At 39.2% G+C, this 18755-nt stretch overlaps 1 protein-coding gene across 1 annotated transcript; it reads right to left on the reverse strand.

Moving 5' to 3' along the window:
• Nucleotides 1-456: 456 nt before the first annotated feature.
• Nucleotides 457-13789, reverse strand: LOC109104441 (sialic acid-binding Ig-like lectin 16). The gene is made up of 10 exons (XM_042740078.1): nucleotides 13786-13789; nucleotides 13651-13716; nucleotides 12824-12873; nucleotides 12016-12307; nucleotides 9026-9268; nucleotides 8689-8940; nucleotides 8503-8584; nucleotides 8305-8388; nucleotides 3732-3807; nucleotides 457-2633 (listed from the first exon to the last, which is right to left on the reverse strand). The coding sequence occupies exons 1-10, from the start codon at nucleotides 13787-13789 to the stop codon at nucleotides 2568-2570; spliced, it is 1215 nt and encodes a 404-aa protein (XP_042596012.1). The 3' UTR covers nucleotides 457-2567.
• Between the last annotated feature and the right edge of the window lie 4966 nt (nucleotides 13790-18755).

Raw genomic sequence — 18755 nt, forward strand, 5'->3', positions numbered from 1 at the left:
AATTTTATCAAGTATTTACAGCTTTAGGTCAAAAATGACAGTTAAAGATCATAACACAATGTGATCATGCTAGTTAAGATGGCAAGCTTTTTCGCTATAAAAGGAATATAGGAAATGAAACCTCTTATTTATTTGAAAACAGAAATGTTCATTTGAAACTGCATGACAATCTGTGCAGGCTGGTGTAGAATTGAGGAACATGATACCATGTGTGATTGCTATTAAACTCATTTCACAAGCATTCTAACACCCAGTATACAAGAAGATTGCATATAATTGAACATAAGTGCAAATCTTTTAAGGGGTCATCGGATGCTACATGCACTTTTACAAGTTGTTTGAACTGAAATGTGTGTTAGCAGTGTATGTACACAACCACCCTATAATGTTAAAAATCCACCCAGTGTTTTTTTTTAATGTACTAAAATCTTTACACCTTTCTCAAATCGAGCCGATCTCAGATGCATGTCTGTGTGACATCACAAAAACAGACCCCTCCCACAATGGTTTGATTGACAGTAGCGTTTCAGCACAGACTTAGACCCGTCCTGCGTGAGCTGTCATCAGTCCACCATTGTTTCAACGCCACAGCAGATGTAGATAAGAATGACTCCTAAGCGATTGAAGTGTTCTGTTGTTGGATGTAATAATGAACATAGCAGTCGTTATTTACTCCCGACATCTGAGCCGCTGAAGACGCGGTGGATTATGTTTGTTTTTGAAGGGAATGCGCCCCCGATCTACCTAACAGCGTCTATGTTCGTGCAAATCATTCTTGATCCAGCTTCATCTACAGAAAAAGTGAGTATAAGGTTTTTTAATGAATCTTTGCAAATCGCCTTTCTTAATAATGTGCTAATAAGCAAGTTTCACGATGAATGCGGCTAAAGAAAACAGTCCCTTAGAGAGCAGCTCGGAAGAGAGGTACGGGGTCAGCAGAGCTCATTAACATTTAAAGGAAAATGCTACAAAACGGTTTGCTCTGACACTGTTAATTTCGTTGACGAATAATTTTCGTCATAATTTTCGTCAATGAGATGATAACGAATGAAAACTCTTTTTGAATGACAAAAACTATGATGAAAATCTATTGATATTTTCATCAACGAATAAATCAAAATGAAAATGTTAGGGAGGGACAATTTGGGAGGAGATTCATTCAGAACGAATCTGCTGCGTGGTAAGAAGGTTAGATGCATACATATGAACTGGCGGGACATAAGCTAACATGCACTTGCTGCACGTCTCCTAAAACGTTAAAAAATTTCAATATGTGGGAGTAAGAGAAGAGCAGATATATGGATAAATTTGACGACGCAAGAGAGAACTCAATTCGGAATGGTTTTCTGAGCGCAGACACTGAAGCATACACACAGAAAGCGCTTCTCACAGCACGCGACTCGCGAGTAGTTTTTTTCGCATCACATGAACGGAGAAATACATACTAAATTATGCAGAATTGTCTGTTTTGATGAGTATTCACATAAAGTCTTAAGTGAATGTAAACAGTAGGAAGAATATTGGACGTGTATCAGTACATTGCATCCATTGCAGCTGTGTATTCGGTTTTAAAGGGATAGCAGCCTAATTTAGTAGCTATTGTCCGAGTCATTGATGTTAATCAAGCAACAAAAGAAAGACAGAAAATCACACAAAATTTGCTGTCAAAATTAACACTGCTCTTTTATACTACCACTGCAAAATTTTAACCAAACTATATTACAGACTTTTCATTAAGACCCTAAAGAATCATATCAACTTGTGGAAAATGGGCATTCGATGACCCCTTTAACAATCTAAAGCATTTTGCAGATTACATGCCTTGGGGTATTGGTTCCCACACCCAAGCTAACCAATACCACGTTACATGAATATAGATTATAGGAATACTTCACCCAAAAACTACATTCTTACATTTTAGGAGATGTGTGGATTACTTGTGAATTATTGTGATGTTTTTATCTGCTGATTGGACTCTCATTCTCACAGCACCCATTCACTGCAGAGGATCCATTGGTGAGCAAGTGAAGTAATGCTTAATTTCTCCACATCTGCTCTGATGAAAATGCAAACATTTCTACATCATAGATGGGCTGAGAGAGTTCCCCAAATTTTCATCTTTAGGTAAGCTATGTTTTAATGCAATATTAATGCAGTTATTATTGTGCTTACAATTCATTTTACTACTGTAATACTTATATAGTTTTCTATTTGATTACATGGAGTGACATTTAAACTCAATAGCACTACATATTGTATATTATTGCTCTTTTGTTGGTCTTGATTGCTTTCTATTGTCCTCATTTGTAAATCACTTTGTATGTAACTGCTAAATGACTATATGTAAATATAAATATATTTTGTCTTTATAGATACATTCTTTATATATTAAAACCTTTGGAATGTATAAGATTCACACACGGTATGTTTTTCTCAGTTGCAAGACCTTTTTGGCTCTGAACATTTTCTGTGCATATCAGATCTACAGAAGTCAACAGAAATTTGTTTGCCTCTTTGGTCTTTCTCTGTATGTGTCATTTCTAGTAGGATGGGATTTGCTCTTATCTTCACATGTTAGCGTAGACTGCTTCATCTTCCAAGGCACGGTCAGATGAGAATGGTGTTGCATCACACTAATTAAAAAAGCAAAATATGTTACAGACATCTCAAAGTAGATTTTGTTAATTAAACAATCTCTTTTAAACTGTAAATGTTAAGGCACATAGTGTTGTTTTATAGTCATAGTTTTATACATTTGGTATCTGCATGCATGAGCCTTCAGTGTGTTGTTATCAGTTTTAACAGCTAGCTGATGTGCGAAGCTTCATGGTAGCACTTTTTTCCTGTCCTGTTCCACATGTACATACTATGTACTTGTTTTGGGTAATAACTAAATACTAACCCTGAACCTATCCCTAAACCTTACCTACTGTATGTAGTTATCCAGTACTTTATTAGGCAAGTACACTACAGGTAAGCGCATGTTCCGTTAATTTATTGTGTTTATGGGGTGGGGTCTAACGTATTAATGCTTTGTTAAAAAAAAAAAAAAACCTTCAAGGATTAAGAACCACTGCTTTATGCCCCGTTCACACTAGTGCGTTTTCGTTTTAAAATGCATAACTTTTGCTACGGTTACGCCTAGCGTTTACACTACTCCGCCATTTTCGACCCTTGAAAACTGAGACTTTTGAAAACGCTGCAGACCCTATTTAATTTGAAAACTCCGGGGTTGTGTTTCAGTGTAAATGGACCAAAACGGAGACTTTTGACAACGATGGCGTGGCTGCCCACATTCTCTCTGCGTATCCTTGACGACCGTGTAAACAATAACATCAAGTGCATTATTGCAACCAATAGATTTATAGATAGATTCCCCATTTGATCGCTCCAAGCACGTAGACATGTCTGCGATCTAAATAATAGGGAATCTACCTATTCATATCTATGGCTGTACCTGCATGTATGGTCATGTGACATACGTTTTAGGTTGTGTAGTGTAGACAGATCATTTCTGAAACGCAGCAGAAACGCCAGTGTAGACGAGGATCGTTTTCATTTTTTTTTACATACATAACACAAATAACACATTAAACTCACACCTAAAATCAGTACCTCCAAGAACTTGTCAATAAATGTCTAAAGAACTTATGTGCTGCTCAGAAACAGACTTCTGCATTACTAATAGTTGTGAAAGAGGACAAAGATTGCACTAATGCAAAGTTACTCACCCCCCAGTTGTCATAAACACGACCTTTCGAGCAATTTGTGTAAATATCCTCATTACTGCCTTTCACTTCTTTACTGCTTTTCATAAAACGATAGATACAAATCATTAGTAAAAAGTTCTGATTTACAGTAATGTAACAAACATTATATTATACACTACAGTCAAAAGTTTGAAATCATTAAAATCTCCTGTTTTATAACATGAGCCTTTTCTGCTCACCAAAGTAAAACAATACAGTAAATACAGTAATATTCTAAAATAGTATAAAATTTTAGGTAACTATTTAATATATTTTAAAATGTGATTTATTTCTGTGATGCAAATCTGAATTTTCAGCATCATTAATCCAGTCTTCAGTGTCACACAATCCTTCAAAAATCAATTTGATATGCTCGTTCCCTGCTTCAGAAACATTTCTTATTATTATCAGTTATATGTTACCATAATACATCTTTCTTCATGATTCACGGGGCTGCCATGGGCTAGCTACTCGTGGTGGCGGGATCCAGCAAGAGAGTTGCATGGGTCCCACCCACACATAGCTACGAAAAGTCCTATGAAGAAAACACCCCCTGAGCCAGCGAGAGCGGGGGCGGAAGATGGCTCGTCGGCAGATAACCCGGTTATGAACACAGGAATGGAACAGTTTACGAGATTGATGATCAGCATACATGAGGCTCCGACAGCTACAGCAGGACACAAGCTCCAGAACTGCATTTGTGGGTGGACAAAGGTTACTTCCACCCAAGGCCTGAAAATACACCAGAGCAAAAAAGGGTGCCTAAAGAAGGGTCAACAGGGAAGTTGCATCGACAGCTACTTTCTGAGAAGCAGGCAGAGTCAGTCAACAGAAGTTCAGCAGCAGGACATACACCACAGTCAGCAGGACATCAACACCCCTGCCCTAGACGAGGAACAACATGGCACAAGAGGGCAACCTGAACCCAACCCATTACGACCAACAGCAGAGAAGATGACCCAGGGGCGAAGGCCATTAGTCAAGTGGCCAAAGGCCTGCAACAAGACGATGTGGAAGGAAGCCAACACCGATCTCTGCAACATGCTGGAAGGGATCAGAGGCACAGTCATGAAAAAGTTGGATAGGATGGGCGATCTTATCTATGCCTACGGAGTGGAACGATTTGGAGTGGTCGAAAGCAAACAAGCTACTCCTTCAATCCCCACCAAATCCAGAAGGCAGACAGAGATAGATTGCCTAGTCAAGGAGAGGAGACAGCTGAAGAAGCAATGGAGGAAGGCCACAGAGGAGGAGAAGGAGGGTATAAACATGCTGCAGAAAGAGATTCAGGGCAGGCTTGCAACACTGAGGAGAGCTGAAAACCTCCTGAGGAAACGCAGAAGGAAGGAGCAAACAAGATCACGCTTCTACAAAGATCCCCTCAAATTTGTGAAGAATCTCTTCACAAAGGAGAAGAGGGGAAGCCTCTCAGTGTCAAAGGCCGACCTGGAAGAACATCTGAAAAACTCCTGCACAGATGACAGACACCAGGAAAAAGTTACAGTCCCACCTGACATGCCACCAGTCAATCCACCAGAGCACGAACTGGATATCAATCCACCCAGGTGGAGTGAGGTAGAACAAACCGTGCGTAGAGCAAGGGCCGCATCATCTCCAGGTCCCAATGGAGTTCCGTACAGGCTCTACAAAAACGCTCCAGATGTCCTGCGATTCCTCTGGAAACTGATGAGAGCTGTGTGGCAAAAGAAGGAGATACCAACATCCTGGCGGAGAGCCGGTGGGATCCTTATCCCTAAGGAAAAGGACTCGTCAGAGATTGGGCAGTTCTGACGGATCAGCCTTCTAAACGTAGAGGGAAAAATCTTCTTCAGCGTGGTCGCTCACAGGCTGGCATCTCAGGCTTCTCCGGTTGTGTAGAACATGCTAGTGTCATCTGGCATCAGATCCAGGTCGCCAAAAAGGAGGGAACAGATCTTCACGTGGTGTTCCTGGATCTCGCGAATGCCTTTGGCTCAGTCCCTCACAACCTCCTGTGGACAGCCTTTGACTACTTTAGAGTTCCAGCAGCTCTCACAACCCTTGTCAAGGCCTACTTCCAGGACGTCCAACTCTGTGTGACAACAGCAGAGTATACAACAGCTTGGCAACACCTGTAAGTGGGAATCATGGCAGGCTGCACCATCTCCCCGCTGGCCTTCACCCTGGCCATGGAGGTCATCATTCGGGCCTCTAGATGGACAGTTGGCGGACAGCGAATAATACCTGGGCTGAGGCTGCCGCCGGTCAGAGCCTACATGGATGACCTCACAACTCTCACCACGACCAAGGTTTGCACTGTACGGCTATTAAGAAAGCTGCAGGAAAACATTGAGTGTGCTCGCATGAAGCTCAAGCCGAGCAAGTCCAGAAGCATCTCCATCATCAAGGGGAAGCTTTCAGACCACCGCTTCCACATCGGCAAGGAACCCATCCCAATTGTCTCTGAGAAGCCAGTGAAGAGCCTAGGTCGGTGGTATGATGCCTCCCTTAAAGACAAAGAGCAAGCAGAGCAGCTTAGGAAGGAGGTAGCCAGTGACCTGTAGAACATAGACAGAACTCTGCTTCCTGGCAAGCTGAAGCTCTGGTGCATGCAGTATGGACTACTTCCACGTCTCCTGTGGCCACTAACCCTCTATGAAGTCCCGCTCTCGAAGGTGGAAAAGCTGGAGAGACTGGTCAGCTCATATTTAAGGAAGTGGCTTGGCCTTCCCAGGTGCCTCAGCAGTATTGGGCTTTACGGCAAAGGGATGCTACACCTGCCCATTTCCAGTCTGGTAGAGGAGTACAAGTGTGCCAAAGTCAGACTGGAGATAATGCTACTGGATTCGAACAATCCATTTGTAGCCCAAGCTGTCCCCTTAGCCACCGGGAGGAAGTGGACCCCGTTGGCTGCAACTGAGCAGGCAAAGGCAGCACTCAGACACAAGGACATCGTGGGCCGAGTGCAGGAGGGGAGGGGTCTTGGACTTGGGGCTAGTACACCACTGTGGAGCAAGGCCTCTCCATCTCAGAGACGCAAGATGGTGGTCCAGGAGGTACTTCGGGAGGAGTAAGTAAGAAGGTGTGCCCAAGCTGTGGCACAGGCAAAGCAAGGGCAGTGGATGGTATTCAATTCAATTCAATTCAAGTTTATTTGTATAGCGCTTTTTACGATACAAATCATTACAAAGCAACTTTACAGAAAATTAAGTTTCTACAATATTTAGTAGTAGCTTATCAGGTATGGGAAGGAGTGGAGAAGAGGGAGATCTCCTGGAAAGAGATGTGGGAGATGGAGGCATTCAGGGCAAGCTTTACCATCAGGGCTGCCTACGATGTCCTACCTTCTCCCACAAACCTAAGCCAATGGTATGCCGAAGTCCCCACGTGCCCTCTATGCCCAAGTCTAGCAACACTGAAGCACATCTTAGTGGGATGCAAGACCAGCCTCACCCAAGGCCGTCACACCTGGCAGCACAACCAGGTGCTAAAGTGTCTTTCAGCATTGTTGGAAAGTCGACGGACAAGCGTGAATGCCCTTCCTCCCCCATCACCCCAGTGGCAGCCAACACCATTTGTTCGGGAGGGTGAGGGTTAAGCCAACCTCACCACCATAAGATCAGACTCTGGTCAGCTGGGAAGAGCACGGGACTGGAAGCTGCTGGCAGACTTGAACAAGAAACTCTGTTTCCCAGCTGAAATCGCAGCCACCAACTTCCGACCAGACCTTGTTCTGTGGTCAGCCTCGCTCAAGCTTGTCTACATCATCGAGCTCACCGTGCCCTGGGAGGGTGCAGTGGAGGAGGCCTATGAATGGAAAAGGTTGAGGTACGCTGAACTTGCAACCGATGCGGAACATCAAGGCTGGAATGTGAAGGTACGCCCAGTGGAAGTAGGCTGCAGAGGATTCGTAGCCACCTCAACATCCAGGCTACTCAGGGAGATGGGAGTGCGAGGAAAGGCCCACCGGCAGGCAGTCAAAGACCTCTCCGCGGCTGCGGAAAAGGGAAGCCAGTGGCTATGGGTGAAGAGAAAAGACTCTGCTTGGGTCTTCAAGTGAGTTAATGGCACCTAGGGAGTGAACCTGGGATGCTGGGATTCACTGCTGAACCCTCTGAAGGTGTTGTGGGCCTATCAGCGAAACACCAAGGAAGGAGGGTGCTCACTTGACAACCCAAAGGGTGCCATCACTCAATCGACCATCCCACGGAGTCTCATCAGAACCTCAAGTATGCATTAAGGGATGCATACTTGACGACAGTGCCATCACTCAATGGACCATCCCACGAAGTCTCATCGGTACCTCAAGTATGCATTAAGGGATATCAACATCAAGTCCTATACAACAGATCTGAATAGACAGTTTAAAAAAATGCAATTTATTTGAAATCTTTTGTGACATTTGGAATATATTTGGAATATGTCATATTTAAACAATTTAGTGCATCCGTGCTGAAATGTTTTTTAATTTCTTTTAAAATAAATGAATGATCTTTTTAAATATTAATAATTTAAAAAAATAGTAATGATTCTAAATTTTTGACTTGTAGTGTATATAAGTTTATACTAAATATACTTTTCTAAATCAGACTTGTTTTGGGTTGTCTTCATTTGAGTCTGTTTATTCTTCATTACAGGTTGTTGTGCAGCTCTCTTCCCACTAAAATAAAGAGGGATTTTAAAGTTGCCAGGAAACAAAGGAGTAACAAGACAGATGGAATAACAAGACACACTGATTGAGTGAGTCAGTGAATGAGGGATTAGAGATCCTTACCAGCGTCTTCTCACAACATACACTAAAATGCAGACTAAAACAACTACAACAGCTGATGCAACAGCAATGTATATTATTATACCTGTGAAAAGAAACAAGTATTTAAATTAATTATATGCGATAATTATTGTGATTATAATTATGCAATAAAACAATGATAGAGTGTTTTTAAAGATGAAGTCTCACCATTTTGAGGAGCTTTCAAAGTTTTGGAAGAGCTTCCCAGACTGTTATTGGCAAAGCACTGGACAGTCTCAGGGAAACCCAGCCAACCCTGTAAGGTGAACTCATTTTGTTTACTGCTGGTGCTGGAGAAGGCTTTCGAGGAATCTGGACCAAACCACTTGACTTCACTGGGATGGTTGGAGTCCACAATACAGACACAAACCGTCAAAATCTTAGACTGGCAAGAAGATTCATTTTTAATCTCAGGAGGATCTAGACAGACAGACAGAGAGAGTATTAGCTATCATAAATTATAAACAATGATCTTCTTTCACTAACTGTTGAACCAAGGCCTTACACAATATATTAAATTTCTGTGAACCAGAACTTTTTTCTCCCTCTGTGTTAATGGCTGTACAGGAAATGGCCTCAGACACTCTCTTCAGTTTGTAAGCTGGGCTCTCTGCTAACATCTTTCCATCTGAGCTGAACCACTGGTAGCTGTTTGCAGGAGGATTGCTGTTACTGGAGCAGGTCAGTTCAACAAAGCCATTCTCCTTCACTGAGGATTTAGGGACCACGCTTACATTATATGGAGGATCTGAATGAGAAAAAAGTTTGATAAAATGCAATGTACAGTCGTGGCCAAAAGTTTTGAGAATTACATAAATATTGGAAATTGGAAAAGTTGCTGCTTAAGTTTTTATAATAGCAATTTGCATATACTCCAGAATGTTATGAAGAGTGATCAGATGAATTGCATAGTCCTTCTTTGCCATGAAAATTAACTTAATCCCAAAAAAACCCTTTCCACTGCATTTCATTGCTGTCATTAAAGGACCTGCTGAGATCATTTCAGTAGTCATCTTGTTAACTCAGGTGAGAATGTTGACGAGTACAAGGCTGGAGATCATTATGTCAGACTGATTGGGTTAGAATGGCAGACTTGACATGTTAAAAGGAGGGTAATGCTTGAAATCATTGTTCTTCCATTGTTAACCATGGTGACCTGCAAAAAAATGCGTGCAGCCATCATTGCGTTGCATAAAAATGGCTTCACAGGCAAGGATATTGTGGCTACTAAGATTGCACCTAAATCAACAATTTATAGGTTCAAGAACTTCAAGGAAAGAGGTTCAATTCTTGTAAAGGAGGCTTCAGGGCGTCCAAGAAAGTCCAGCAAGCGCCAGGATCGTCTCCTAAAGAGGATTCATTTGCGGGATCGGAGTGCCACCAGTGCAGAGCTTGCTCAGGAATGGCAGCAGGCAGGTGTGAGCGCATCTGCACGCACAGTGAGGCGAAGACTTTTGGAAGATGGCCTGGTGTCAAGAAGGGCAGCAAAGAAGCCACTTCTCTCCAAAAAAAACATCAGGGACAGATTGATCTTCTGCAGAAAGTATAGTGAATGGACTGCTGAGGACTGGGGCAAAGTCATATTCTCCGATGAAGCCCCTTTCCGATTGTTTGGGGCATCTGGAAAAAGGCTTGTCCGGAGAAGAAAAAATGAGCGCTACCATCAGTCCTGTGTCATGCCAACAGTAAAGCATCCTGACACCATTCATGTGTGGGGGTTGCTTCTCATCCAAGGGAGTGGGCTCACTCACAATTCTGCCCAAAAACACAGCCATGAATAAAGAATGCTACCAAAACACCCTCCAACAGCAACTTCTTCCAACAACCCAACAACAGTTTAGTGAAGAACAATGCATTTTCCAGCACGATGGAGCACCGTGCCATAAGGCAAAAGTGATAACTAAGTGGCTCGGGGACCAGAATGTTGAAATTTTGGATCCATGGCCTGGAAACTCCCCAGATCTTAATCCCATTGAGAACTTGTGGTCAATCCTCAAGAGGCGGGTGGACAAACAAAAACCCACTAATTCTGACAAACTCCAAGAAGTTATTATGAAAGAATGGGTTGCTATCAGTCAGGATTTGGCCCAGAAGTTGATTGAGAGCATGCCCAGTCGAACTGCAGAGGTCCTGAAAAAGAAGGGCCAACACTGCAAATACTGACTCTTTGCATAAATGTCATGTAATTGTCGATAAAAGCCTTTGAAACGTATGAAGTGCTTGTAATTATATTTCAGTACATCACAGAAACAACTGAAACAAAGATCTAAAAGCAGTTTAGCAGCAAACTTTTTGAAAACTAATATTTATGTAATTCTCAAAACTTTTGGCCACGACTGTATTATGTCAATGGTCTGATCAGTCTAACATTCAGTTCATTTACAGTTTTTCTCGATTGCTTAAACAAATTTCTTAAAATTATTTTTGCAAAACACAAAACACCAATCCATAACTTCTAACTCAATCCCCCAAACTTCCTATATTCAGGTCAAAATTAAGCTCTCCTCTCAAAACAACTCAATCTTGCTTAAAAACCAAACTTTGCTCTCAGACATGACACACAAACCCTCAAACACACACACACACACACACACACACTACAACACAGTCTTACACACTGATGAGATCAATTCAAACCAATACTACAAAAATCAGTAATAAGTTATGTTGCTTGTGGTTCTGATTGGGGTGTGATAAATTTTGACTTCTAGAATTTCCATTTGGGTAATTGTGTGCTAATTGAGCTCAAACTGTGCTGACTTGAGTGAACAATATGGAATGCTAGTGCTTTGTAAGTAACCACATGGTGTAAGCACTGAGAAATGTAATGATTTGTGTGTAGAGTTTTGCAGTAATAGTTCACCAAATCTGACTCATGTGTCAAAGCAGGGGAATAGTGTTTATAGTTTAGGGGAATGGGTGTGCTCTTTAAAAAAAGGATGTTATGGTTTTTAAATTATAGTTCAAAAGCCTGGTTATAGTGTTTTAGCAATCGAGAAAAACAGTAATAGATGCTTTTTATTCAAACTTCAGTTTTCGAATAAGGTTTTCAACTATAGGGGGCCTCTGCAAACTTTCAGTTTGATCACAGGACCACTTGAAATTATCAAGATTAATATATCATTATTAACATAATTAATATAGTAAAATAATTTAAATAAATGTAATTAAACAAAATAAAATCAAGAATTAAAAACAAAACAAATTTATTTTCTTTGCCCCTCAAATAGTATTATTTTGAAAGAAAAAATAGTTCTTGAACATCTGAAATCACAAAATTAATTGTGGTTATGACAGTTTTGAAACTCAAAATTTTGAAAACAAACATTTTTATCATTATTACTGCAGAAATACTGCATTTGACTATTGTGTTGGACAGTGGGGGCTTTAGAGTCAAAAAGGTTGTAAATCACACTCCTAAAATCATTAAAAGCTAATAAGACTTGAATTAGCGTCTAATCATTTATTTATTTTTAACTCACATTGCAGACTTACATTTAACTTTGAGTGTTTTGTAGTCTGTCACTGTCTTCCCTTTAAACTCTGCAGTGCAGCTGAGATGTTTGTTGTGGTCTTCTCTAGAAGGAGTGAAGGTCAGGCTGTAAGATGTAAGCTTCCTTTGACCATGATTCTGTGGCTGTGATGGACTCGATTGTTTGCCATCATGGCTCCAGGTGACTTTAGGCAGGTCTGAGGGACAGGAATGAGACACGGCACAGGTAGCAGTCACCGGTTTCCCTGATGTCACTTCCTCTTCCACAGAGACGTTAGGATTCTCCGGTGGTTTCTGGTGAAGACACACAAATTGTTGACAAAATATCCAATGTTTTTTCCATCATTTTTTCCATAATGCTTGACAAGTTCATTAAAATACTGATTTAGATATTACACAACAAATCATATTGATGACATATTAACTTTAATCATCATGTTGTGTTCTGGTCATTTTAATACAGAGAGGACCCATCCCCTTACCTTTCACTGTTAAAGAAACTATTTCTTTTTTTTCTTTATTTTTATATGTGTACTTGGCCAGATCTTTAATCTCAGTCCGAAAAATGAATGACCCAGCATCGCTGCTGCTCAGTGAGCTGATTTTCAAAGAACAGTCATTTTTGCCCAAATCACCATTGAGACTAGTGCGACCTTTGAATGAGTCGATGATATTTGAGGCGTCTGTATGGTATACTGTTGATTCTTCATTTCCTTTGAACCAAATCCCTTTAAATTCTGTGTATGTTTTTCCATTTTCAGGGTAGCTGAACCTACAGGGAATCAGCACACATGATCCAGACAAACCCACCACTGATTCTGGCACTTCAATGTTCCATCCCACAGCATTAGCAGATGGCACTGAAAGAAGAATGAATCAAAATTATTATTTTTTTCTTGACAATTTAGTGGCCAATTAAAATATTTTATCTAATCTTACAAATGTCAATTTAAATGTTATACCAGTGACAGTACGCTATATCATATTGAAATGTTTTCTAACAGTTATCCTTTTGTTTTAGTACGAGTCTAATTTTCCAAGACACTGTAACGGTGGTTTCCCTTCAGGCTGTAGGATTGCCGAATGACTAAAGAAACATTATCAGCACAATGGTATGAAACCGTACATTTCGTGTCTATTACCACCCACTGCTACTTCTGTCAACGACGGAAATAAGCACTGTTAAAAATAGCTAAATATGTGAGAGAGTGTTGCTATTGTGTGACTATATTGTATTGGAATAGGTAGCACTTCAATGTTCATGTTGAATCAAGACTAGTTAGCACTGTCATTTATAATCAAAGTGATTTAAAAACAGTATTTTGTTATGGTTACGCTTGAATTGGTTACAAAATAGATGAAGGATGGTAAAACATATACAGTTAAAAGTGTGTGTGTGTGTGTGGGTTGAGAAAGGAAGAAAAAGAGGGAGAGAGGGCAGAGCCCCAAGAAGAGCTCCAACAAAGAAAAAAGGCAGCAAAGCAAAGAGACCGAGCTATTGTTACAATCTTCTTTTATCCCTTCCTTGACCATGTGACTAACAACCAACTTTGAGACATATAAACTGACCAATCAGCAAATTACAGCTTCACCCACTGGGTAAAAGGTGTGACAATTAGTACACCCCCAGTGTATACACATCTTGGCCCTACAGGCCTTGATCACTATCAGCACCTCTGTGTCTCCAGGAACGCCAAATGGCCCTTTTGGAATTCAAGATAGGTTTGGAACAAGAAAGCAGAAGTATTTGAATATTTTTGACCCTACAAAACTCATCTTGGTACACCTAACAGTTTCTTCCCCATAGATGACTGGAAGTATGCTGTAATTCCTTTGTGTGAGGAATTACTCATTTTACTTTATTTGTAATACTGCATGGCCCAAGAGCAGAAAAAAATTAACTGATTATTAAAGACTTTTGTGTGTGTGTGTGTGTGTGTGTGTGTGTGTGTGTGTGTGTGTGTAAAATTCACTACAAAAAGACTAAACATTGATTATTTACAACTTAAAACAGCTGTCAAACATGATAACCATTTTATCTAGTTACATTTTACTAACCTCTGAGCCAGAGAAAGAGTGACAATAAACAGCTCCAGAAAACCATCTCAGCATCAAAGTTCAGCGTCTGGGAATAAATGTTGTCATAATTTACGGCGTTTCATTTGCCAGTAATCACAAGGTACTATTTTTGAATGACAGAACATAGTTTCATTTTTCACTGTTAATGGAACAAGTGCAGTGCGACATTTCCAAGGCATTAGTTATTTAATAAGGAATTTAAATAGTCACTGTGTAAAAATAAAGAAATAAATTAGTAACTTACTTACTGTTCTGTCCTCAAACTGTGCCTGAGTTCATCAGAAGAAGACTTATGTGCTACATATCCGAGAGCTTCCTTCCCCCGTACATATGGCTGAGCGTGATGCTTGTGATAATTTGGTCACTTCCTATTTCAAAGGCTTCTGAAAGACTGGCTGTACACGTTCAGCATATACAGGTCCTTCTAAAAAAAATTAGCATATTGTGAAAAAGTTCATTATTTACCATAATGTAATGATAAAAATTAAACTTTCATATATTTTAGATTCATTGCACACCAACTGAAATATTTCAGGTCTTTTATTGTTTTAATACTGATGATTTTGGCATACAGCTCATGAAAACCCCAAATTCCTATCTCAAAAAATTAGCATATCATGAAAAGGTTCTCTAAAAAAGCTATTAACCTAATCATCTGAATCAACTAATTAACTCTAAACACCTGCAAAAGATTCCTGAGGCTTTTAAAAAACTCCCAGCCTGGTTCATTACTCAAAACCGCAATCATGGGGTAAGACTGCCGACCTGACTGCTGTCCAGAAGGCCATCATTGACACCCTCAAGCGAGAGGGTAAGACACAGAAAGAAATTTCTGAACGAATAGGCTGTTCCCAGAGTGCTGTATCAAGGCACCTCAGTGGGAAGTCTGTGGGAAGGAAAAAGTGTGGCAAAAAACGCTGCACAACGAGAAGAGGTGACCGGACCCTGAGGAAGATTGTGGAGAAGGACCGATTCCAGACCTTGGGGGACCTGCGGAAGCAGTGGACTGAGTCTGGAGTAGAAACATTTTTCAGCACGACCTGGCACCTGCTCACAGTGCCAAAACCACTGGTAAATGGTTTACTGACCATGGTATTACTGTGCTCAATTGGCCTGCCAACTCTCCTGACCTGAACCCCATAGAGAATCTGTGGGATATTGTGAAGAGAAAGTTGAGAGACGCAAGACCCAACACTCTGGATGAGCTTAAGGCCGCTATCGAAGCATCCTGGGCCTCCATAACACCTCAGCAGTGCCACAGGCTGATTGCCTCCATGCCACGCCGCATTGAAGCAGTCATTTCTGCAAAAGGATTCCCGACCAAGTATTGAGTGCATAACTGAACATAATTATTTGAAGGTTGACTTTTTTTGTATTAAAAACACTTTTCTTTATTGGTCGGATGAAATATGCTAATTTTTTGAGATAGGAATTTGGGGTTTTCATGAGCTGTATGCCAAAATCATCAGTATTAAAACAATAAAAGACCTGAAATATTTCAGTTGGTGTGCAATGAATCTAAAATATATGAAAGTTTAATTTTTATCATTACATTATGGAAAATAATGAACTTTTATCACAATATGCTAATTTTTTGAGAAGGACCTGTACATGAAACTTCTAGGCAGGTGTGTTGAGGCAAGTTGGAGCTAAACTCTGCAGAACACCGGTTTGGTGATCCCTGTTTTAGAGTGAATATAAAATTTCTAACCACATATAAATCATATGATGATCCAGTCATAGATTAAAAAACAAACAAACAAAAAAAACTACTTTGTTAAGTTTAGTATTTAGTCTGGAAATATGAAGACGTGCTTTTCTTCCCAGGCTGAATCTGTATGAATCAAATGTAGAACATATCTGTAGTAAATACATTGATTGCAGGGTATCAATTATAGTAATGAACTAATAAGTAAAGAACATTTTCAATACATGACACAGAATTACTTAATTATATGGCTTTAAACCTCTTGATTGATTTAAAATATGGTTAGGGCTTCATTAGGACTTGATTAGTTTGCACAATCAGTCACTAGATGGCACCCATGAATTTATTTTCATACTAGTTTGTCAATTTGAAGGAAATGTGACACAATGTTAGTTGTACATAAGGGAGATTTAGATGCTATTGCAGATCTGTCACAAGCCATGATGTGTAGCCTATATAAGAATGTTCTCTTGTAGTCCCTTCTGCTTTTGATGTCTTTAGAAAATAGCAATGTTCATTATCTAAATGTGATTTCTTTCCACAGTGAAAAAAAAAAAAAAAATGCACGCTGATTAAGTGCCAAATGACAAAGGCAGCCTTTGACTGGGTGGACCATTTCCTGTTTTGCATCTTACCATTCATCAGCCAATCCCATACTGCAGACTGCATACTGTATGTACCAATCAAAACATCCATTTTAAATTAATCTAAGGCCACTTCATGATTTCCCTGGGGGGCCAAAAACCACACAATGAATAGTATTAGAGCCAACTAATCTTCTTGGCTAGTTTATTGCAAATGCTTTTTATGATACACTCTCAGAAAAAGAAGAAAAATGTGAAACATGTCAAAAAGCACTAAAGCTAAAATTACTCTTTTTCACTATTTTTTTTGGCCTATTTACCCCTAAATGGTACATATTTGTATTTTAAATATATAAGTTAGTGATGTTACGGCCATAAACTGTATAAAGGTTACGGCCTGGCTCCTGCTCCTGTAATTGTATTTGACTGCAGCTAGGTGGTGATCCTGTCCTGTTTTGTGTTTGTCTTGTTTTATGTTTCCAGGGTGCAGTTTAGCGACAGTTGCCATGGATTGGGCGTCCCTAGGCCTATTCTACCGAGTAAGGGTTACCATACTTGGCAAATGTCACGACTTTCACTTTCACTTACTTAGTTTTGTCGTGGCCACAACATAATAACTCGTGGGAACGTGATATTATGTCATGGCCACGGGATAATTGTGTGAGGTATGGACATCCTTATGTCGTGGCCTACAGATGTTATGTTGAGGGAATGACATGTTTTTCTCGTGGCCATGAGTTTTATGCGTAATCAAACCTGCGTGACCATAGCAGCCCAGGATTATCAGAGATTTATTCATTAATATTTTATTTTGAATTAAGAAATTATCATTTATTATAAATTATTTATTATAGAAAATATTTCTTTATTAAATTATAATATTAACCACAGGCCTTGGATACCGGGCTGTATTAGAAGTTTATCATAAATAAATGTTACACATCAAGTGCATAATATATATATATATATATATATATATATATATATATATATATATATATATATATATATATATATATATATATATATATATATGCACTTGATGTAACATTTATTTATATATATATAAAGCTTATATGTATATATGTGTGTATATATTATATATATATATATATATATATATATATATATATATATATATATATATATATATATACTATATATATATATATATATATATATTATCCACCTAAAGCCTTGTAAGTTCATTAACTGGTCGTCTTTTCCCCGTAATATTTGTATATTATTATTATTATTATCCTATTATTATTGGTTATATTTTTATATTTGTTTATATTCACATTTTCCTTCAATTCGATCTCTTTACTAAACATTATGAATACCTTTGTAAATAATAGCTTACTGTAAATGCTCGACATGCCTATAAAGCTTTGATTATGCTGACTGGAATTTTTGCTGGAATGCAGTTTAAATTTAACATATATTTCATTTTATTTCGACTAATTAATAGACCATAATTATAAATACTATAGTGTTTCTTTGAAGAATTAATCATTCACGTAGTTTAATTTGTAAATGAAAACACAACACGCTCATTTATCCTTTATCTGACAATTATGCCAATAAAGTTTTGACTTTATGATTGTATTTATGCCCATGTGTGATGATAAATGAACAAACACAAACCCCTATTAATAAAACATTTTTAATTATATATATATATATATATATATATATATATATATATATATATATATATATATATATATATATATATATATATATATATATATATATATATATTATTAGGCTATTATTACTATTATACCCTTACTGGGGGCTGAGCCCCCCTAAAATGAAAATCCTAGAATTGCCCCTCATTATTGGTTATCAACAAATGGATAAGAGGCTCCTTTTTCCAGGGCTTGGGCTTGGGTTTCTGTCTGTGTGTGTGTGTGTGTGTGTGTATAACTCTCTTAAGTTTTGATTTCTGTTGTAACTGTTGACTTTATACTTTCTTTCTTGTTACTTTAATAAACCTGTATTCTTGCGTGTGGCTTCACAGTTAATTGTTACACCGCTTTGAGCCATGCGGGTTGTAACAGTAGCTTTTAAAAAAAGATATCGCCCCAGTAACAGTTTGCACTTTTTTTATGAGAGTGAACGTTCTGAAAATTCAGCATCGCGTTAGTTCAGTCAGGCCACGTTAGTCACGCTTGCATCAGCCAACAGTCAGCTGTTGTACCAATCCAGTCCTCTATTTAATTTCCCATTCTTCAGCGTCTCTTCTGTCGCATCGCTGCTTGCAATTAACTCCCTCCTCCAACCCCAACTCCACCAACTAAACCTGTAATCCAATCTAACTTTGTTCTTTCTTTACAGTCTCTTCATTGGAAGCAGTCTCTATCAC

The sequence above is a fragment of the Cyprinus carpio genome, chromosome B15 (assembly GCF_018340385.1).
Source record: "Cyprinus carpio isolate SPL01 chromosome B15, ASM1834038v1, whole genome shotgun sequence".
NCBI classification, from domain to species: Eukaryota; Metazoa; Chordata; class Actinopteri; order Cypriniformes; family Cyprinidae; genus Cyprinus; species Cyprinus carpio.